Below are 25,492 nucleotides of genomic sequence, written 5' to 3'. Positions count from 1 at the left end.
TTCCGTGTGTGGCTGAAACAGGTGCTGCCACCGTCGTTTATTTACTACAAGCTGTCTGTTAGTCAATTATATACTCCCTTGATTCTGAATACCATATCATGTTGGCAAGCAGGCGTGAAAAGTGGTACAGAATATACGTTGCAGTATGATTCGTGCTATTCTGTCCATATAGCCCCAATCCGACGATGGTATATAGGTCTCATCTCCTTCCTTTTATTCAGACTTTAATGGGGGGTTTTCATATCAGCACTCCTGAAGATATCTAGATAGGTGGCTGCTTCAGCTTCCTTGATCATTACTTTTAGTTGGGGAGTTTTAGTCTATTTTCCAAGTTTTGCTACCCTTTTATGTTGGAACTTTGAAATTACAAATATCACTTTCTGAAGTGTTAATTGAAACACGTTTAGCACTGGTAAAGCTGAATATGATCTAAAGTGAAAGCTTCGATAGCCAGAATGTCGTAATCTAGTGAGTTATGCTACGAAGGTAGTCGCAATTGTTACCCAAAGCTTATTGACTTCGATAGTATGAAGGATATCATTGTTGAAGCACTTACAGAGTGTTGGGGATAATTTGACACCTTACTTGATATTGTAGATAATAATGGTATGAATATTATGAAAGTATCATAGGATTTCCGAATGGTACGCTTGCTTGCAAGTTAGCTTTTCTGATTGCATCATATACACTTCCAACAGGAATGTTGTTTGAGTGAATCATTTTCATACGATTAAAACCACACTACGCGTCAAGTTAAACTTTGCCTTTGATTCGAATTTACGTTAATTGTCAACAATGGCTTATGTTACGAATTTCGACACGAGCATAAGTCAAAAAACGACGCTGTGATCAAGTTAATATAATACAGGGCACTGCAGTTGTAGTGCTGAGTAAATGTGAACTTCCACAAATGATAATCATTACAAAAACCAGTTAAAAAAGTATGTATGTATGTATGGATGGATGGATGGATGCAGGCATGCATGCATGCAGGCATGCATGTTAGTGTGTGTGTGTGTGTCATTGTGAACACAATGCATGTTAGTATTATGATAACAGCGGTTTTGTTTTATTTTTTTGGCTGATCTAGGTCACAGCCATCTACCCCTCATATGAGATGCATATACCCATGTGTGAACGTTACCTACAGGTGCCCTTGGAAGAGGAAAGTCGTGTTGGGTAGAATTCCGTTACTTAGACCTGTAATTAACAAAACCAGTATTATCACACTATTTACACAGACGTCCGTCCGGTGACAAGTACATACGAGGGTGCGGCACGAGTACATTCACTGGTCATGGTCATGATTTTCATCAACATTAGCGTAGCAAACAAATCGATTGGCTACCGCATAATAGACACACGGACGGGTTATCTCATCAGTTCTTCGTCAGTTTATTGTTTAAAGTCACCTAAAAATTCTTCTTTCAATCTCGTGCCTCCATTGACTCATTGTTCTTCCATAAAATTCGTAATGACTCTTCGGTAGTAAATCGTCCGGCTACTGCTAAAGGCATTGCAAATGTTAGGAGTTTTTGTAGTGGTATCACAGTACTCGTCGGTTGATGACATATGTTTATCTATCTCTGATATTTTGTCTTCAACACCATTCAGTCTAACTATTATTATGTGGAGATTTTCAAATATTGGCTATATGTCTCTCTTGTCCATACAAATTTGTATCGACTTAATACTACTGAGTATGGGCTGAGGATCTTTCTTATCAATACCAATATTTTTGTGGAGTTAATACTATCAAGTATAGGCTGTAGGTTGATATAAGATTTTTTATATTGCCTTAGTACTATTAATTATAGGCTCTAGATCTTCCTGTCGACATCAGAAGTTTTTACAGCTTGGCAATATTTCAGGTCACTCCATATCTGATATCAACTGGTTGAACTGATTTCATACGTTTCTTTTACTTCTTTTTCAGGATTTGAATCGTGCAGTCATCAGTAATCTGCAGTGTAAAGTCTGTTTGTTTTCTTGGCATTCTATAAACTTTATGTTTAAAAAGGAAACTACTAAATTGTTGCTGCCTTTAAATCTACTATCCTCCGGTTCAGTGTTTTAGTTTCCGCCAATACTGCGTCAACTCAGACAAGGGAAATGTTTGATTCTCGATACCCAACGACTACTGTTCCATAACTGTACTGTGACTGAGTTGGGAATGGACACATATATACAAATACATGCCTGAATATATCATTTGACCAGCACCACTAGTCACACCGGATACTACTGATATGCTTTCAATAACAATTCCAATTGATTTACCTATGATAGTTATGATACTCGTGATTCTCGCCACACACAGACCAACTTTAGTTACTCCGGCGATTCTGCAAATAGCATTAAAGACCAAACGCTGAAAAAATTGCCTGCAAGGAATGTAAATATTCCACAGTCATATTTCGTGTCGGCGGCACAGACAGCTAACAAATTAGGTGTTATCCTGCTTCCGACTGTTGCTAGCGTGAAGTTCAGCGGTGAGATCGTGGATAACTTGTCTCTGGAAAGATTCCATTGATGTCCGATTTTCTTTTTCAGCTGAGTCCTGTTCGAGTTGCCCTCACCTCAAACTGCAACATTACCTGTTTATTTAAGGGTAAAGTGACTGTTTGTTTGGTCCCGAGAATAACCTTACCACCATCTCTGCTGAATGCAAAATTGGTGAAAGTGGAGTCCCCGCGATGGTTTAGCTGGTTTCAACGCGATGCAATATCAAGTTATGATGCCGGATTGGTGCCATGCATCCGAAAGCCGTCATCACCAGCAGGTCTGGCAGACAGGGGGGCATGTTGTGGGTCTAAGACCGCAGCCTACGTAAGTAAGTTAAAATATATGGGATATCATCTTCAAAGTTACTTGCATTGGTGATAAACATTATAGAAAGGCCAGATGATCTTGCATAATCGTTGATGTACCTAGCGAGTCGACAATTGTTGTAGCAATATCAACTTTTTCTAAGCAGGCTTTGATTTCAGTTCCATCCATAAGATAATGTGCGCTGTTAAGCGACTTCATGATGCAGTTATTAATAAATCATACGTTGTCGTCGGAATTAAAATGCAGTATTGCTGAACAAGATTTATATGAACTTTGCACGGAAGAAAATACCTAGATTTCTTCTAAATCTGAAGTTCTTTTGTCTCTTCCCGGTCTGACAACATAGCATCATTTAGGTATTGCGAAATATTGGTAATTTCGAAAGTTTCAATCTCGCAAGAAAGACGCGTTCATGCCAAACGCTGAATCGGATATACCTTTGTGTTGGGTTATCGTTTATACATAGGGCTCACTGGGGGACTATTATGGTACAGGCAAAGTAATAATACCAAACGGTGATTTTCACCTTGGAGAATAAACATTTTACCGTTTTTTTAAAGTTGCAATAGTTTAGGTTCCTTAAAGTAGCTGGAAATTTATTTCGAAATATGTTGGTAATCAAGAGACAGCAGATCCGATTTAAATACTATTATAAAACCCAGACTACATTGTTTATTAGCTTTATTGTGCATCTCTTTCTTTATTATTTTGTTGTAGAACCCCAGTTGAATATCTCCTTGATATTTAAAGATCCGTTCTCAAGTCTTCAAGAGAACAAATATCAGGATAAATAGTGCTTAACATTATAAAATAGTCCGATTGCAATGTATGAACAATAGACATCAGACTAAATATCAAATTAATTTAACATTTCAAACCTCCGTACACTATGCTAAATCACCTGGCCGTAAGAAAAGATTTTACTATGGTCTGTGTCCATCATACGTCATGCGTCGTTCGGCATGTGTGGAGCAGTGTCAGTCAACAATTGTCATTTTCAACTTCTACTTCAAGGTCCCATATCCAACCACAGCCAAATTTAGCAGAGAACATCTTGACAACAAAACATTAAGGTTTGTCCAAATTATGCCGATAGGGTATAAACTACGTACGTCATTGCTAAAAGTAAAAAGTCAGTAATATATTCTTCTTTAAAAAACAATGAACATAATTTGCATAAATTTGACGTTACGCACTCTGTATAAATGTTCAACCAATCTCTTTTCAAAGCCAAACATGCAAATTATATTCAATTTTTTAGACCAAACTCTTGCACAAAACCTTATAAAATGTTTACAAATGACGCCAGTCTACCGTCAGGTATTACCAACCATGATTACAAATATGATAAATTCAAAGGCATATTTCTTCGGCGGATAGCTTCACAGAAGTCTGACTAAATATGACGGAACAGGATCATCTGATGCGTGAAACGATAGCTTTAGAACTGACTCGCATAGCATCGTTGTGAACAAACTACTTCTGAATTCCCAAATCATTAAAACACCTTTACAGAACGTAATATGTAAAATTTGTGAATTTGACGGTTTTCCGAGCAACAACAGAGCTTCTATGGAAGTCACGTTCAAGATTCGTCTTTTTCTTAGTAAATACATCAACACGCACACACATAAACTATATAACTGGTGTAATTTCAATATCTGCAAATGACTACTTGTGGCATTGTGATTGCTCATGTGCTAATGCCTTGCATAATACTATATTTTATGTTTTCGTTTTTATTTCTTTTGTTTTGTTATATGTCTCGGTCAGATTCCCACGCCATTTTGATATATCAAACTAAAAGCGAACATAATCAAAAATACTCTCTACTTCATTCAAAATACTGGCATTTCTGAGCTGGTCCACTTACTGCTATTCCAATGCTGGACCAGTCATATATATATATATATATATATATATATATATATATATATATATATATATATATATAATGGAACAGGTTCTAATATCCTGTTCGTAGGTTGTGTGGGACTGGTATGAAATGAAAACTGTTTAGAAAATAACTGGTGATCAATGGAGAAATATGTTGATTTGGAGATAAATCTGAGTGTATTAATATTTATTTGGCTGGGCCAGTCATAATTGTAAAGTATTTTTGCCAATATATTTCACGGACCATATTGAATTTTCAAGGAAGACAAATCCTATTGTATTCTTTCTCATTCTACGAGTTAATTCCCTTGTAGTTGGTAGCGATTATTTGGCAGATTTAGTGAATATGACACTGGATATTTTGTCAGTTTTTCAACAAATTAAAAAAAATCAATAAATAAGAATTTTTTTTAAACTTAGAGCTACTAAAATATAGTAAACTATGTCAGTTTCGTTACTCCTATAATCTGAAATACTTTAAACTAATACCCTAGGTGTCGATTTGGTATCATACAATCTCGACTCAGGGCCATTCAACCTAATCTTGGGCCAAACGTGGACAAATGAATCGACACGTGAGATCAAATATTTAGGATGCTATTCTCCTTACATAATAGCATCCTCGCCCTTTATTTCTAAAACTGAATGTGGTTCATTTACATGCATATATTTTTAAGCATCGTTATAAGCATGCATGCTCTTAGGGGGTTGTTTGAAGCAAAAGGAGCAACGTTTTATACTTTAAATATATATTATGAAGAGAAGAAAACTCTTTGATTACTTGTAAGTGATCTAGCTTTGGTCCAGGAAACTGATGGGTTTTTTAAATGACTGGTCCAGCTCATTCACTATTGCCTATCATATCGATCCTTATTTCTTCTTAGCGATTTATCCGAGGAGGGATCTGTTATTGAAATACTCAGTCGGGTCCTGAATATCGTGGACAATAATGTTTGGAGAAAAAAGTTACTTCTCTACCTTTACCTCTACTCTCTCTTAGTAAATGAAACATACTTACATTGAACTCGAATGTCAATTGTTTTCTGGTTTAACAATTCCCCGTACTTCCTTGATTTGGCCTTCACTTTGCACATGTATCTTCCAGTATCTGTTCTGCTTACGTTGTCAAATCTTAGTATACTATCGGCAATTCTTCCGCTCCACAGAGGTTGTTCCGGGACAGGATTTCCCTTAGCACTGCACAATACACTTATCGATTGTTTCTCGTTAACTGTCAGGGGACTGGTGGCGTTAAATTCGATAATAGGTGAGTCTGAAATTAAAAATATAGTAAACAGATCTAAACTCTTCCCTTCAGTAAATGTAACTACCAAACATACTGTATATCTATGCTTAGTGTATTCAAGTGCATCTACCAAGTTGTCAGTGAAAACGTTCACTATTAAATAATTTGAAAAGTTTAACTAGCGATTTATATGTTTAGCAGAAAGTTTTATTGAGTTATTCTATACATAAAATCACAGATTTGTTGTTTTGAATGTTTAACACACCTCTTGCACACAGATGTCATGCCATTGATCATAACCATCCTAATATTTTTATTCCATTGCTTATATTCCTAAAAGCGAAACAGGCAAATCTGATATTTCAGTAAAATGTTAAACCAGGTAGCACGTATATATATATATATATACCATTTATTAACAAATAGAGATAAACAGTTTTAGTAACATTAGTATTATGTATAATACACGCTTATTAGAAGAAAAGAAAATAAATTACACAAAAAAAATAAAAAAAAAAAATACAAAGATAAATGTAATCAACATATACACTAGTATAATCTTTATAGCTCTGAAAGTGGTTATCAGAACTCAATTTATTTAATAAAAATATAATACAAATATGGTGTGCATTACGGTTACTATCAAGTATTTTATAAATAATTAATCATGTTATATTGATAATTAATTACAAATTAATTTCATTTTTAAAGAACTAGTAAACATATTTTTATGTTATTAGATTATACTTTTACCAATTAAGATTTTCTGCACAGTAAAATAATATGAAATATTCATATCTAATTGTAAACAGGGGACTTAATTCAGAAAAAAACAAAAAAAAACAAAACAAAAAAAAAAAAAAAAAAAAAACAAAAAAAAAAAAACAAAAAATTAAAAATTAATAAAAAATTACTAAATGTCATATAGTGTTTTTGAATTTAGACCTTTTGGATATACCGTATTAAGACGGTGAATCCAATAGGTTTCCTTTAGTAGACGTTCCATTTCAGAATCAGCTTTAACAATAGGTTGGAAGGATATATATATATATAATTTCCTTATCAAAGATAATATATTAAATACATTTAGAAAACGAATGAAAATATTGTCATTTGGATAAAGATACAGCAACGTATTCTTATTGTCTAACTAAAGACTCTGATAAACACTTCAGCACTAAGACAGTTTCAATCGCTCCGGTGGCCTAGTGGTTAGAGTGTCCGCCTCAGATGTGGGTGTTCGGGCGTTCGAAACCAGCCGAGTCATACCAAAGGCTTATATATTTTAAAAAACACGGTACGAACAGCTCCCTTGCTAGGCGCTCAGCATTGAGAAGTTAGTTTCAGGACAGGTTGGACAGATGTCAGGATAATGTGACTGCGTGGGACATCATACTATATGTCTGCGGCACGATGCTCCAGTGCTAGACATCACTCTAACTTGCCAAACTGCAGACATTGTAGCCATATGACTAAAAAATTAATAAAGCTACGCTAAAAATCCAAAACACACACACGATTTCAATCTGTCTGATTCAAAAAGGAATTAAAAAAAAGAATAGCTTGCTCGCGTACTCACTAAACATCCACTCCAGAATAAAGAAACTGTGGTTTTAGACAAAATAAAAGTTTGAATTAATTGTAGGAACAGTCGATTATATTTGTATCCATTGGTAACGTGCCAGATATGTAGTAAGTAATGGTAGAATATCAACCAAAAAGAAACAAATATTCTGCACAGATGTTACCTGTACCTATTCAAAACCGTCTACGAAAAAAAGTAAGTGCGTGTCATGGAAGTAATAGGAAAGTTGTTGACTCAGCCAAGATAAAATTCTTTTCACGCCAAAAACGTTGGACAAAGAAGCGAAAATGTGATTCATGTTATTACGACATTCTACATATTAATAGTTCAAATCTGGACAATAGGTATCTAGTTTTAGCTATTTATTGATCACAAACCTCTGAAGCTTGAACAATAATACTTTTAGGGCATTTATATACACCTAAAGTGCAACCATAACTATTTTAAAGCTTAAACTGTACACTTAATGTAGCGAAACCATTCTAATATATATGAGTAAAGCATACAATATAAATAAAAAGCTGCTACGCATGTACAACCGACTATTCAGACCACCCGGATGGCCTAGCGGTTAGAGCGTCCGCCTCGCATGTGGGAGGTCATGGGTTCGAACCCCGGCCGAGACATACCAAAGACTTTTAAAAAAATTATACATACAGCTCACTCCGTTAGCGCTCGGCATTAAGACGTTAGTGTTAGGAATGGTAGGCCTGGTGTCAGGATAATGTGACTGGGTGGGACATCATGCTACATGTCTGCGCCATGATACCCCAGTACTAGACATCACTATAAACTGCCACACTTCAGACACCGTGGCGATATGACTTAAAAATTGTTAAAGCTACGTAAAAAATCCAAATCTCTCACACACACACACACACACACACACACATAATCGCCTTTTCAAAGCCACGCTGTTGTCTGTACTTTTGTATGATGCATTTCTCTGTGCAATGTATGTCTCTAAAGCAACCAATAACTCCCACAATTTTCTGTATCGTAACATGCAGTCCATTTATATAAATTATATACAGTCGGTCTAACCTGTATTATGTGCATTGTATAATGTTTAGCAGCCATTAACTCTAAAGTACTTTGGACAATCTGCAATATGCATTGGGTTCAATTAGGTAATTAAGCCTATTACATACCCTCCTCTCATTAATATTACATCATACTTATTTCAAAGCGTGAATGGTTATGAGATTCTATAATAAGTTAGTATGCTATGTTAAGAATTAAGCACGAAATGTGGCATGAAAATAACTTTATGTACAAGTTGTTGATTTAGTAATTAGATTACTTAACATTGTATGTCCATAAATACCAACCTTTATATCCTGTATAAAAATATTAAAATGGGTAAATGCATAAAAAATATGTTAACGTACAAACATGGTCTTTATGACATAAAAGCAAACTAGTTCCCTTTTATAGATGATAAATAATGGCCATTTGAATATGAGAAATAATTATTCGATTCTGATAATTTTGTGTTGAATTTGAAGCATCAAGCAATGTTCGTGAGATACTGGACTACCGCCAAGAGAGTAACTATAAAACGAGTAACAGAAAGACACATAGTATGAAGAAGATTATATGAAACTTGTTACATTAACATACAGAAATATTCACATGTAGACATTCTTTTATAGAATGAATGAATTACAAGTCATTACTGTCGAATTAGTGATTTATCAAGGTTAATGTTTCATCGGAGATAAATATAAAGCTCAAAAAATTATTTAAAGATAAATATAGTATCAAAACATTCTAAGCGAAAATAATGTAACTAAATCAATTATTTGATAAGCATAGTGATTGAGCAAGGATAGATAGTAAAATATTGAAACTACCAACAAGTATTACAAGTTCTTTGTGTACTGTATTGTGATTTCAAAGGATCATAAAGCCAGTTAATATTTTTAAAGGAAAAATCATGGACGATAACAACCGCTGATAATATTACATCAGGATCATGTAAGTCTATTACAGCAGTACACAAAGACGCATATATTTAACATAGAAATGATTGTATTAGAACGTGTTACAAGAATTTGCACGAAATATAAGTTGTATTATACGATGGAACTATTCCAATGAATAGTCCTACATGATGATTTACAAAACAAGACAAAACATATTTTAATACAACAAGCGTGTCGTCATATTTGTGAAAATGATGTTGACGATATTTTAATCAAATGAAAAGAGGTCATGGTCATTTAACTGGATAATATTTAGGTGTTGCAAAAAGGTAAAATAAGGCTGAAAAGCTGGTTAAAATAGTTAATATTGTTATTGTTTATTGTTTTCAAAACATTGGAAAAGATTTTATTGCGAATAAGGTGAATCATGTTTGTAGTCACTTAAATGTCATTCGTAATATGGATTATTAATATTTAAATAAAGAAATGGAAACAGTATCGAATGACATTTGTGCATGCGAGTATTTTTAATATAACCAAAAGAATATGATCGTCAATTTTCTGTTGAATCAGAAAAAAATTATTGTGAAATTTCTTTCTGGTATGAATCTTATTTCAAATTGGGATTTAATGAGAGTGCACATGCGAAATCCATGACAACAAACTGTATGTTTGCATAAAGCCACAGATGGTCAATATCAGATGATGAAAAGAACAAAAGAGCCGGAAATTTAAGTTTCTGTTTTCTTTCATGGGGGAGGTGACAGCTAATATATGACCAGAAAGTTGGTGACCAATTATGTTACTTAATATCATCCATTAATTTACGCAACACGTTTCATTTAGAATCTCTCTATGTTTCTGTAAACGGAAGGGTACATATCTTAAAAAGGTATTTCCTTGTATATGATCTTTTGAACGGAATTCACGAACACAATAAAAAATGTTGACAGGTATATTCTAATGTTCGACGTATTTTGCTGTCATTCGTCAAATTCTTTTGAGGTTTGTATTAATAGATATGTATGTACTTACATTCAACATTTAAAGTTATAGGCTCTGACACGATTGTAACATTTATATAAGTGGTGTAGTTGTTGACAATCTGGCAGTACACCATTTTTCCGTTGTCTCTTGGCATTAGTTCGGTGATTACCAGGTTTCCGTCAGCGTTACTTGTACCCCAATCGCCAGTCCATATGATTTCTGAGGTGGGGCTACTATAGTCACTTGTGTTGCAATGTAAAATCCCTGTCTGTTTCTCCAACCAGGGAAACTGTTCACCATATTCGTGTATTTTCGGCTTTTTTGCCGGGCCTGAAAAATAAACAAAATTATGAAAATTCATATCAACAATAAGAAGTATGGACAAATCTGCATAATTATAATAATTGATCCACTTTTCATCCAACAATTTTCTTTTAATTTTGATTAAAAAAATTCTGAGCCAAATCAAGTAAGATTTGGGCTGTAGTATTCTTTCCTGTTGAATAAAATTATCCTAGCTGTTTCACTTCATAATTGCAACATTTTCACATTTTGTTTTCTGTTTAAGTAGCAAATGGAGGAATTGAAGGAAAACTATATATATACATATATGTGTGTGTGTGTGTGTGTGTGTGTGTGTGTGTGTGTGTGTGTGTACAGCAATGAATTCTGAATGTAATCCAGTAGGTAAATGATACATTCAAACATAAAATTATAATGCGCACGAAAGTAATGTGAAATTGTAATTGATTACAAATTCTGGAAACGTAATGCGAAGTTCTAATTAGTTTTAAATTACATTAGCTGTTCGTCATAGCTACAAACAGCAACTTCTCAATTGTTTTAGAAACTGTTATTGTAATACAAAAACGGTTTACAATTTTTTTTAAATTAGTTCTTCAATATTGTATTATATGTGTTATGTTAATCTCTTGTGCGAAGAAAATTGCTCTGTGCAAAACATGAATTAACCAATGAGAAACGTGAGTTGCAACAATATGTGTGTGTATGTGTGTGTGTGTGTGTGTGTGTGAAAATACTTAAATATTCTCACAGCACTGAATCAATCTTCTAGACTGACATTCTCAAAAGGGAATAATCATCTGTTCTGGTGGAACATATCATTAATCAGTTTAAAAGGTGCAACAAATGTGCATTAATTTCTCGTTGCCAAATGTCGGACCTTCTAAACGAATAAATAATTAGGAAAACGTGAATCGGGTAAAGTAGTTGTTGTTTTTGTTGTTGCTGTATGGTTTAATGCCATTTTTCAGCACATGATAGGCTATACATTGCGGCCAGTGTAAATGGTGGTGGAAGAACCCGTGAAAACCCCGGAAAGAACACCGACCCACGACAAGCTATAATATACCAGCTGGTGATTTTTTTAGGCGACATCATTTTTTCTTTTTAATTTATGCAAACAATCATGGATTTGGAGTGGAGAAATTCAAAGGGATCACGAAAGGAAGCCACACACTTGGATAAACGATGCACTGGAATATATCTGTTGCATAAACAAATACTTTGTTCGTACTGACAAACCCATATTTACAGTACATTGGTACATCATAATCCGCTTATGTTGACATCTGGCCTGAGTACTGTATGCTGTGATACACTTAATCATGCTACCGGACTATACCTACAATCGACCGACCTCTGATGACGCGAAGAGATATTTTGAAGAAGGAGTAAGTAATATCTGTTAAGTTTGTTCATTGATCCTATACTTCTGCCATCAATCCAGAGACTTAAACTAAGCAACAAGAAATAGAAAAGCAAACCAGTTATGCATAATTGAAAATAATTTATTTCTCAAAATACAGGAGTAAAAGAGTGAAATTAACTTCCAGCATGGTGAGGGAATTCCTATTTCCTAAAAGTACTATCAATTCCAATTTTTTTAAGAAATCCGAATACATTCCAACGAAGAAAGCCCCCTCTGTGTTGAAGTTTCAATGATACAGAACGAATTAATTAATTTCCAAAGAATTCAAATAGTCGTTGAATAAATTTAGTTAATACCTTACAGTTATTCTAGCGTGTCGTGCAAAATATAAATCTTTTGAAAAGCCAGATCGGGAGATTAAGTCCGAAAACACGCAGATTGGGACCTACCATTGAGAAGGTTTTGTACGGAATATCGTTTTCACTAAATATTCACCTATTTGTCTTCCTATACACATGCAATTCTCAAACAGGACACGCCGTTTCTCCCTGTTGAGTGCGATATTCACCACACCACAACGTGCCCCAATTTTACATTCTTTACATTCTACAGTGAGGGAAAACACCAGCAATTGATTGACGAATAAAGGAAGCCGCATTTTTGTTACAACGAACAATGCCTAAAATGTGTGAATTTATGTTAACAGTTAAAATGTTGCCACAAGCAACCGTACTTGTGATATATAGAATCTTTGTTGGGGTTCGGACCGGAAAATCCCAGTCAAGAGGTTACACTACTTGTCTCCCCACGAAGCTATAATGTAACCCTTCGACTGTGATTTTCTTGTCTCGGTCCAAACTTCAACTAACTAAACTTTCTAGTTCACGGATTCATTGAAAATTTATTTTCTGTATTGGAAATATGGCAAGTGCTACAATGAAATTGCCCATGGATTAATGTGTTGACGGATAAATGATTCATTCTGGATGGTAAGTGTCATTAAATAGTTTAGGTATAAGCGGCAGAGGAGGCTAACTTTCTGGAAGTTCCATTTTTAAAAACTAAGGCTTTATACGAAAAATGAAAAAGGAGGTAAAGATATCACTGTTGGAAGGTTTATATTTGAAAACTAAGGCTTCCTACGAAAACGAAAGTCAATGATGTCAAATTGTCGTTTACCCGTATAGACACAATAATGGCACCTGGTGGTGAATCTTATACTGCTAGATTAACTCGAGAAAGATTCGAAGCGATCAAAACGTTTTTGCCTGTAAGTATTCTATTAAAAAAAACTTCAAGAACTCAAGAAGCACAAGGAGAATTTTGAAGATGGTACAGACAAATTAAAGCTGCAGACGCGGCTGAAGGTCTTCGTCCAACGTTAGAACAGACTGCTAAAGATACTAAGAAAACAAAAAAGCTTTTACAAAAACTTCTAACTGATATAGCTGCTGCTCAGCCAGCCCCCGTAGATGAAACAATACTTGAAGGTATTGGTGAAATAAAAGAAGTTATTACACCTAAACCTAAAGTAATAAAAATGAAAATATTGAATTTACTAAAAATTTTAGAAAAGGTGTTATTAAGAAACTTAAAGAGGTTGAAGAGAATAATTTTCCACGTGCTGCACTTGATAGTTATTTTCAAAAATCTGAAAATTTAGAACCTGAGCATGCTAACATGAATAAAGATAGTTATTTTAAATGGATCTATCGTTTGTATTATGACAAACCCAATATCAGAAAGAATGATAAAATATATGAATATATTAAAGAAGTAAATAGGCTTTTGGATCAGCTTCAACAACAAGAACCAGAACCTTTCCAGCAAGAACCTTCCTATCAGCTTCCTCCACCGAAGCAACAAATAGAACGACAACAAAAACAACCACAATATTCACGAAGTACTCGGTCACAAAAACAAAAACTACAACCTCCTCAACAATAATTGCTAGAACTAATCAATGTTAAGAATAACTTTACGTCTAAAGGTATTAGCCTCATTACAAATTTGCCACGTGAAAAGGTAGTAGATATTGCCGCACGTGGAAATCGTCAACTAGCAAAATATGTAAAAACTGAAGATCTTCTTCATTGGAATAATGATGATGATTATATTAAAGATGTATATTTCATATATAGTAATAGACAGGCAAAAAATTATGACCCGTATTTTCGTGATTTTAAAAGTGATGTAGAAATAAAAAAGATAAAAGAAGAATAATTCTTTCGTGACTTATTTAGCCCAGGCGCTACAGGGAGTGGTTTTTCTACTCAAGGAAGTTGTCTTTATTGCTTGTCCTGACATTGTTCTTTCTGACGTAGAAAGAATAGAAGTTCTGATTGGAGGAAAACATGATGGATATAATTCGCAGAAAATTACTGATGAAATATCGGATATTTGTCGAAGGTGGTTTACTGGCGGTGTCATGGATCGCAAAATTTATCGTTCTCTCCTTGATGAAATTGCTTATGATTATCACATTGACTAAACAAATAATTGATCAGTATGTAATTAAGAAAATGATTATACACACTGCATAACATAGACCTGTAATGATCAGGGTAGTAAAATCACGATAGCCAATTTACAAAGCGATCTACGGGGATGGACTTGGTGATACTGTTATGGGTTTTTTTCCGAAGAATGACTCCGAAAGCAATACCGATTGCAAATCAGTTTAGGATGAAGGCTATTGATGTTATTCGTGATAATCGTATTAATGCTATTTGGTAATCTTGCCGGTAAAGCGTTCTCGACAGTCAAGGAAAGACTAGCCCGATTAGTACGAAGAAAACCAGAACAAAAAGTGAAACTGGCCAGCACTGAAGTTATGCCTGCAAAAATCAGTAAAATAATAAATCAAGCTGCAAATGAAAAACTAGCAGAATTGGCTGCTAATGAAGTTGTTCCTGCAAAGTTAACTAATGAAATTATACCGACAAATACAAGTTTTATTTCAGGACGTGGCTTTCGTGTTAGACGATAACAATTATAATAAAATGTTCAAACGTGTATCCGATCCGGCGTTCAATATAGACGCACCAGTTCTCAAAGATGAATCTATACGCGATTATCGATTTTATTCTTACGACGCACGACAACCAAATCAGCGTGGAAGAATCGAATTACAGGTTCAAGATACAAGCAGATACTTCTTACCCGCTGAAGCGTTTATTGAGGTAAATTTAAAATTATAAAAGCAGATAATAGTGAGTATGCAGCTGAGGTCAGAGTTGGTTTTGTCAACAATGTTATCATGGCTTTGTTTGACAGTGCTACGTACATGATTGACGGAAGAAATATTGAAATGATTCAAAAAGATGTTGATGTTACTACAACGATAATAGGTCTAGCAAGATATTCTGATGATTACACAAGATCAGCTGGCCGTACAATGATATTCGCCAAAGATAACACTGATCATCCTGAACATATTAACATATCTACAGGTAACGTAAGAAACGCTGCATGAAATACAGAAACATCTGCAGTAACATCAGTGAACAGGAATTACAAGTAATTGTTCAGGTACAAATCCACGTTGCGGAGCAGTTGAATCTAGTTTGTATATTGCAGGTCTAGCAGTAGATCTTACCACGCTAGATATTGTATGTGTCGTTACACGCCAAATAGGATCAGTCGCTCTATTTTTCACCGCCTTCAAGTTCAACGGGTTCATATAAATACCTAACAGTAATATTACCTAATACTGGTTGTTTTGAAAAATCATTTCGTTTTATTGGTATGTGCTTTTCTTGTAATTGCATTATTAGGTTTCATGGCAGTTTTTCAGTTAATTGCATTATTTAATGCAGCTTTCACATTTGGTAATGTTGTAACTCATTAGCGAGATCTTTTTTCTTGATTTATTTCCTTCGCATACTGATATTAAAATAACCGCTCAGCAATTGTTCGATTAAATCGTTCAACAATTGTCTGATCACGATGTATTGCAGTATCTCCACGTCTAATTTCGACATTATGTTTTTTTTTTCATCAGAGATGATACTGCACTAAGAAATTCCTTGCCAGGATCAACTTGTAATAGTTGTGGCTATCGTAAGGGTCCTCGTTGATAAATTCGCTCAAAAACAGATATAACTTCAGTAGCTGTTTTAGCTGATAGCGGCTCTGCTTCTTTATATATACTTGCAACATCAACGACAGTCAACGCGTATTTGTATGTTATTTGACGTCTACCAGTTTTAATAGTATCATGTGGTAAAAACAAAATATCTGCTTGATGAACTTCATTAGGAGTGCTGACATCAAAACGTGCATGCTGAATTCGCTTAGGTGGTGGTATATAATTTGACATGTTGCCTGTCGTGCTAACCAACGTTCGACACCTGGTGCATCAACATGTTTACTAATTGCAGCTCTACCTCTCCAATGTCCCACTGGGCTATAATAAATCGATTCCATTATTTTAATAATCATTTGATTAATTACCGGTTCCGAATACTAGTTTACCTTTAACTTGAAGGTAGCGTGCAAGCAGCAGTTGATCAAGCTCTAGTTAGTGTCTTCATGGAAGACAAGTCTGCAAATGCTTTCACACTGTATAAACCCTATGCTTGTTTCAAATTTATTTATACAGCACACTATATGACTGATATTTTGAGGCCGTTGTTAGTTCTGTGTCAAGCTTATTAGAGATTTGATATTGACTTTACCGATGTTAATCCCTTTCTCCAGTCCACTGTTGAGGTTCTAGAAAGTCTGAGGTCAGAGTCTGGTAGTAATATGTCTAGGTTTCCAGCAGCACCAAGTTTAGATTCATCAGGTTTATGTACATTGGAGTACAAAGGCCATACAATTGGCGATGTTGCTAAGCACAGTTCGGAGGCTGCATGGTCTTGTGCCAAATTTGTTGATATTGTTATAGACAATCTAAAGGCAAGATTTACAGAGTAGAGGTATTCGATAGTTTTAAGTGCTCTAACCAAATTGTTTGATCCCTATTGGTATGACTCACAGGCTAACAGTTCCATTCTTTCATAGGTGTCAGGTATTGTTTCAGATTACTTGTCTACTTATGCATTAAGAAGTCAGTCAGAGGTTAGTCAGGAGCTGGCTGGCTTTGTGGCTTTCGCTGTGGTTCACGCTCTCATGAATGATAAGGTATATAGAGGTGTTAAGGACCTGATCTGGTTGGCAGTGAGAGCCAGGACAACATATCCTTGTGCATCTGCGGCTGCTGAGATACTACTGGTGTCACCTGTCAGCACTGTAGATTAGCTCGAGAGTGACTAGAAGCAATAAGGAACTTTCTTCCTCTTCGTGATGCTCTCTAGCAAATCTACAAGAACGACAACAAGCACAAGTTGAATAGGCAGCAGGCACAGAGTGGTTATTTAAGCCCGTTAGAAAATTAAATGAAAGAGTTGCAGACTCTACTGTAGGTCTTATTCTAGAGAATGTATGAGAATCAGCATGAACAGATGCGAAGAATTAGACTTTTAAGCTGTATTCATTAAGTTGGTAGCCCTAAAATAGAGAATGATCCTCGTGTGGCATTCTAAAACACTTTAACTATGCGAAACAGTCATGTAATGATTTATTTTATGGCTGAATTGCTTGTTGTCAGTAAAGTAATAACTATCCCATCCTTTTGAATTTTCATTGACTTTACATTAATAGACTTGGGAAAATATTCCCTACTTGTTCCAGCGATATTTTTGGAAAATTTGCGATACAATAATGAGGTTGGCGATTTTTGTGGCGTAAAGTATTTAAAAGACATGACCTTTCTTGATTAAGTATATCTACCGAATTTATTTTATTTGAATATCAAGTGGACAATTGGCTACGAAAATATTGTAAATGCTTCCGTTGCAACGACGCAGAACACAAGCGATCATTCATTGCAAATAATAAAGTCGGTTATTGTATTATTTTAATACAGTTGTTGTTAAAGCATCAAGCCTACATATCACAAAATATATATCGGACTGAAAATCCTCATAGCAAGCAATAAAGGTTAAATCTCGAGAAATCTAATGATAAATTTCGATTCATGATTAGTACCGATACTTTGAGTAACAGAATTACAGATCAGAAAAGCTAACTAAATGATAAGACAGCAGGATAATGAATATCAGATAAGTGACAATGATGAAACCCACCCAAACAAGGATCACTATTTCCAAGAACGTGTATCTGTAACAACAATTAAGAAAACTGATTTTGTTTTTAAAAAATAACCTTGTATGTATGGTTGATAGTGTCCGGTTGATACACATTTAAAGATAACTACTATTGGCAGTATCAACACCTTATCTCGCAAGACATTTTACAGGTAATGCAATTGTTGATATAGTCTCAGTCGTCGCTGTGGTTTGAGCAGCCGGTACTACACTATTCTCTCGAAGAGTTTCTTCAGTCTTTCATCTTTTGTTATTTACCCGTAATCTTTGAATACCTTTTTAATTGTTTCTCATAAATAACTCTGCAACTGTGTTCCAGATCTAACTATCTGCGTACCCTCCAACAGTTCTTGCAATGCATCTCATGTATTTCGTTCTAAATTTCCCACTGATATCATCATTCGAACTCTTTTATCAATTTTTGTTCATTTTTACATGATTGTAGTCAATTATAGACTCTGTTTCTCTTAAACATTTATCAAATACCTCATGGGTGTACATTATTTGCATCAGGCTTATTTCTTGCACTTGCATTAGTTGACTTAGAAAGCCCCAGTTCGAATCCATGATTCTCTTTGTTACATCTTGAATCAAATCCCCACTAAGTATTTTGTTTAAATTAATTGATTATTTGAATATTGTTTTGTTTTTTTCACAACGTAATATACTACATGAATACGAAGTCTTTCCAGTATGTCCTATTTACACAGATCATGATTTCTTTATCAAATGCACGTATCTTTGCTTCATAAGACAGGTGCAAAACTACCTTGACATTAATATGTTTGGTTATTTACATAGAGAAAAACTGAATAATCACAAATACAAAATGACCTGAGATCTGTTAAAGAAGAAGCAGATTGTTATTATCTCAAGATGACTAGCAAGAGTTGGAAAATCATCAACAATCTATTGCAAATGACGAGATAAATGCTAAGCATTTGATTGAAAATGAGTTTTACAGATTGGATGCAAGTAATGTAAAGAGGTAAGAAATCTTTGCCAAAATACCCAAATCATTATTAGATTAATAGATAAGTTATTGAAATCAAGACAGTTTATGCATACAATTGCCGTTGAGTACATTACATCAAAAGGAATTATATAATTCACCGAATGTTTTCATTCATGCTTCTTTGACAACTTTCAACAATCTAGAGTTCAAAAATTAATCTGTGAATAAGGGAATACTATCAAAATGCTTAATAAATAATACAGACAGTACTGGCTTTTTCTTTGATGCATTTGATTCGCTAGATGCACTTGTTACCATAGTTACAATTACAAGAGGTGAATTTTCGTAATCTTGCAAATGAGGATATTGACTATCTTGAATTCTTCAACATTGTTTATTTTAAATAATCTTGCAGATGAGCTATGTTGGGTTACATTTCAGTTTTATGAGTCATACAACTTAAATTGAAGACGAATTACATTTAAATGTACGTAACGTAACAAAAGTCTGTTTTCTCATACAACTTCCTTAAGAAGTAAATTCAGCTGATGCACATGAAAATTATATCCCGTAACAAACTGCATCAACTCTTTTGTATTTGTTTTACTTCTATGTTATCTTCACGAAATTTTCATGCAGTGATAACATCATTCAAGAGATTTAAAGACCTTATCCAATTCAGTTTTATTTTGTTATTTTATCGGAGTCTCGTCTTATCGTTTTTGTGTTTTACGTCACATCAGAACAAAAAAGTAATATCGTGCCGAGTGAATCTTAATGCAGTACTGTGCTTAGTGATATATAGCGGCAGAAGCTCATGTGATAACAGGATATGAACTCTTAACATCTGGTTTCATTTCAATTACCTAAGAATCTATGGCTTACTGTTCTGATCAAGGCAATTATAGTCATCGTTTATCAGTGTATACGAAACGTCACATTGTTGTACTACTGAATGGTACCATTTATCGACAAATTCTTATCACTGTCTCATTCATCTATTTATACACGGAGATGTTTAAATTCTCAAGACGTAAATTGAATAGAATGAAAAGGAATTTAATTGCCGAAAATGCTGTATAAAACAAAGAGACCCTTTCGCAGCTAACATACGTTTGCTTCAACAATAGCTTGCAGAATACTGCGAAGGGCTTTACAGTACAACAAGTTGAATATTGATGTACAAATGAAGATGCAGACCTGAAATAAAGCAGAAACGTGTACCTGTGTGCTTCACCGACACTAAAAATAAATTTTTAAAAAATGTTCAGAGCATACAGTCTGTTGACACCTATAAAGCATATAATGTAGCAAACGTTATATCAATAGTTACCATAGTCAGGAACATGTCACTGTATGCCACCATTTCCGACAAGATTTATAAGAGACACAAATTTATAAACTCTTGCATGACCGCAATTATTCTTTAAAGTTTACACTGCAATGCCTCCTATGCAAGAAAAAGGCTAATTAACGTGTTTTTAAACAGTCGTCTCTTATGTTATGGGCAGGGATCCCGCGGCACCGGGAAATCGGGAAACAGTCGGGAGAAATGATTATTTGTTTCCTAACCGTGAAAAGTCCTTGAATTTCGCAAATATTGACGAAAGTCTCGGGAAAAAACGGGAATTATCCTCCAAAACTTGACGCTCAAAACAATTACATAACTGAATCGTAACTGAACTGATCGTGAGTTAAATTTATCGAGTTCTAACCAGAATATTAGGAGGTTGCAGTATGGATCATTTGGGTGCTTGCCATAAATTAATTTGTTGAGACAATCCAAACGCTCAGTGTATTAGATTTGTCTGGCAGACGTTTTGTTTCACGGACAGTTCGATATCCGTATATTGTTTATCTGAAAGGTATGAAACCAGTCTAGCATCACAAGAGGCCAACATGGTGGCGTTAAAGCATTGCGGCTTTGCGGATGGGCTTGCAACCTTAAACATTGTTAAATCGAGTTATAAATGCATGAAATCGATATGAACATTATTTATTTTCTCAGCAATTGCGAGTATTAAAGTCGTTATGTCTTTAATCTACTTAAATGCGATAAAACTAATGCGTTGATGAAATTTGAGCTGGTACTAGTGATTTCGACTGCTAGGCGCACGAGCACACAGAATCTCACTACCGTCATTTTCAAATGTTGGAGAAAAAAAATGAAAGTTGTTTGCTGGTTGTAATGATTGTAATGAAAATATTTAAAAAAATGAAAGGCTTAAAATTCTCTATATTTATTCCAAGACCGACATCCGGAGTTTTGTTGTATCACGTGAATACCACGTTGACATGTGCTTTATCACGCAGGGAGCGTATCACGCAGGGATGAATCAGATTGTCCAAGTTTCTTGTACTTGTTCTCTAAATAAATATTTTATGAATTATATATTCATTCTGGTCTTTACAAAATGTATCAGACTTTCATTTAATATAATTGAAATTTCGTACAACGACATAAAAAGGGGTTTGTTGTTGATATCGCGTGACTATTGGACTTCCAATGTCGTTGTTTGAGAGTTGTGAATCATGTGACTATTAACGCAAATGGTGAGTACTGTGCCAGGTTTCATCTATGTTGAGTTTCGTCTAGTTTGTCAGCTGATTAAAGACATAACGATTATAATACTTGCCATTTTTGAGGAAATAAATAATTTTCCTATCGATTTCATGCAGGTATAAGTCGATATAACATAGTTTAAATTTGTTAGACCGGCTGGTAAACTATCTTGCGGTGGTGGTCGATTCCATTTTTTTATATATGCAATTGCTCTGAACCTACACTCCATCCTAAATGTCCAGATGGGGTTAGAATATTCAAATGAAACCCGGATTAGAAAATTTCGAATCTCTCAGCTGGACTTTGGTGCGAAACTATTACACAGTGATATGTAGCTTGAAGCAATGGTTTCAGATCTTAAGTAGAACGCAGATGAAATAGGAAAGTGTCGTCCCATTTATTACAGATGAAGAAACGATAAGAGCCCATCTATCAATACAGGTTTTGGGACTGGTTTATTGAACTACAAGAAGACAAGTTGATTTTACAGAAAATTCAGACCTTGTGTATCCAACAATATATAATTTTGAAGGTCTTTTGTTAAAATTAAAAATCAACCCTTTTGTACATGTCTTTAAATTATTGAATTTTAAACTAAATCGTCTTAAGGGGTTTAGGTTGGTTGAAAAATCTTGGGTGAGATTTTATTTGCACAAATATATTCAGGGTTAAACTCAGAGTCATTTCAAATTTTTTTCGGGGGGGGGGGGGCAAAACTTGACGGGCTTGTTAATTTTCATATATAGACTACAGCAATTTTACATCACATGCGAATGGGGGGGGGAGGGCAACATGCCCCCACCCCAATGACGTCTCTGGTTAAAATGTGTTCGTTACAAAATAAGCTTCTAATACTTTGCATCTATTTCTTTTCATACTGTGATAGGAAATGTTTACTTTGTATAACAGGTGCATATGTTGATCTATAATTCTTTAGAATTAAAAGTTTGAAAGAAAACAAAATTAATTTATTCTCATTGTGTTGTTTTCACGTAGCAACATAATGCAGGTCAGAAAAGTAAAGTTAGAATGTGCATTCTCTACATTGAAATCGTTTTTAAAATGCACTGTATAGGAATATAGTCAGATTTGTTTCGTGTGACTCATTTTGTGGCTTTGTACATGATTGTATTTCCTGACATACATGTTATGGAGAGTCTTGAAAAAGAAACGTCTTCAGATTTGAAAATGCATGTTTTATGATCCAAGGTGTTATCTAATTATATTTAGTATTGGTTATATGTTAACCTTGAAAAAATTCATTTTGTTTTGGAAAAGACATGGACATTTATATTTAGAAAAGCGTGGGAACCTTGTATGGATACATATCATACAAATAGATTATTGTATTTGGCGTAAAGAAAGGAATTATAATGTAAAGAATTAGATTGATGCTTTATCTTGATCAAGACGAAATGTGTATTTTTACTAAGAGAAAGGAATATCAACTCTTCAAACGTTAATCGACTTAATGTTAGCTAGAGAACGTATATGGCTGGAAAGTAAATACTGAATTTTCGTTCTGAATTCTTCTTCGCTGCAGTGGTATAAAACGTTAGCTCCACATAAGATGTACAATATACATAAACGTCCTCCAAAAAATGATTGAATTAAAGATTGTTGGCAATCGTTTGAAGAAAGACTTTTATTATGCTGCTTATCTTTATCTGATAAAGTCATTTAAAACTTGTTGTCAATCAGTTATCATTCTAACGAGTGGAAGCGCAATGTAACAGTGATTTTATTAGCGTATGCACGTTAAAGATTTCGTTACATCTATGAATATCTTCGACACTTAGCATGATTGTCTCTCCTTTGGTATTTTGAAGCGTCGCGGAAAGAGTTAGTCAGCAAGGACAAAGGAACCTTAAACAGACATAATATTTTCGACACTGTGTAATACGTTTGAATCTTCATTGCTGACTGACATAATCGGTTCCCTCATCCAAAAAATTGATAAAGTCTTTTGTGACTAAATTACAGTAATCTTTAACAAATACTTGCAAACATTATAATAAAGTGGCCGTCTTTTAAACTGCATGAGACTAGAACAGTCATTCTACAATTATAATCCAACTGCAGCTTTTGTGAAGATGCCCTATTGAAATTTTCATTCAAACAACTTTGATATTTTTAAGGGGACATTCCAGTAAAATTAAACTTGAAAAACTTAAAAATTTACTTAATAAGAACAAAGCCTTTTTATACAAATGAAAACAAAGCATCCTTGCATAATGTTCAGATACAGGGCAGAGTCTGGAGATGTTGTTGACCGTGGGGTGTTTGTTCGTTTCTGTTTTCTTTGATGAGCTCAAGAAACAAATTACGAAAGCATCCAGACTGAGAATAAAACGTTTCTAGATGTAGAGCATGTCTTGTGTTTTGATTGAGGCTGACTTGAGAAAACTAAACAAACGTAGAGACAGACTATTGTCAAGGTATAAGGGAAGAGACACGATATATTTTTTTCTATATAACCGTGCAGCAAAGTCTGCTGGCTGCTATAACGTTATGATCACAGACAGTTAAACACACGTTCTTGTGCAATTAATTGTATTTTATTAGGATGGAACTGTATACGAAAGATAACACATTAGTGAGCTATTCATGAGATAAATTGTCATTATAAAATCAGAACTTTGTTTCTCGTGATATTATTACTTGCGATACCTTATAATGTTTGAACATGCTGAAGTACTTCAGAGTGTTACAAAACCTGCTGTTTTAGTTAGGGTGAAACACAGTCGTGGAACTAAGTTTCGTCATAATCAGATTCATTCATATGCTCTCCCAGTAGTTCAACAACCGAAACCAACTGTGTTCACAATGTAGATTGTCAACAATATCATGGTGATAAACAGAAGCAGAAAACTTTACCTGCAATTTGAGATGAACAAAAGCTCGGAGGCAATAGTAATGCCTTGGTTTGCCAGCATTTAAAGAGACACTCCAAAATGGTTGAAACATAAGGACCAGTCTCAAAGATCAAATGGCACAGATCCTGACAGCGACACTTAACACCAAGTATGTTTGGGTGAATCGTTGCAATTGTAATTCGATTACAGTTATCATTTTATCTCAATTGCATCTACACATATGTATACATATGTATTGACTATATAACATTGACGGTTGAGGAGGTGGTTTAAACGTTGCCAACAAAGATAATATCTGTACTGTAATCGAAACATCAGAGCATATGAGATGGGTTAAATTTTTGAGATGTATGCCACGTGTGCAAATTTATTATTATGGGCTAGTATCATGATCGTAACATCTTTTCTCTGCTAATGAAGACCAATTAAGAAGTGACACAAAATGTTTGCATGCTTCAACTATTTGCATCTTATTACATGTTTTCATCAACGTTCCCACAGACCCTAACTGTGTATATATAGTTTCGAGAAGACAATAATAATGGTTAGACATTGAGCATCAAATAAAATTAGGCTGCAAGAAATTGACCAAAAGATTCATCATTTCAGGCATAAATTAAACACGCTATAATTTTGTACATTTTGTAGGCTGTATTGCATGATTGAATTGTATGAGGTACTAACAAAATGGATATTTACCAACGATTGCAGATCATTTATTTATTCGTTTATTATATAAATCACTACTTTTCAAACAACTGTTGTGAAGAATAAGTAAATATTGTCAAACACAAAGTATA

At 34.5% G+C, this 25,492-nt stretch overlaps 1 protein-coding gene across 1 annotated transcript in view; it reads right to left on the bottom strand.

Moving 5' to 3' along the window:
* Positions 1–25,492, bottom strand: part of LOC149796115 (igLON family member 5-like) — a 62,999-nt gene that overhangs the window by 30,680 nt on the left and 6,827 nt on the right. The window contains exons 3-4 of the mRNA XM_089964197.1: positions 10,523–10,804; positions 5,747–6,001 (exon numbers count right to left, since the gene is read on the bottom strand). Coding sequence (XP_089820323.1) covers positions 5,747–6,001; positions 10,523–10,804 — 537 coding nt within the window. The remainder of the gene's footprint in view (positions 1–5,746; positions 6,002–10,522; positions 10,805–25,492) is intronic.

This window comes from Sinohyriopsis cumingii, chromosome 7 (genome assembly GCF_028554795.1).
Source record: "Sinohyriopsis cumingii isolate HCF-2022 chromosome 7, ASM2855479v2, whole genome shotgun sequence".
NCBI lineage: Eukaryota > Metazoa > Mollusca > Bivalvia > Unionida > Unionidae > Sinohyriopsis > Sinohyriopsis cumingii.
The sequence above is the reverse complement of the archived record's forward strand: the minus strand, read 5'-3'. Positions and strand labels throughout refer to the sequence as shown.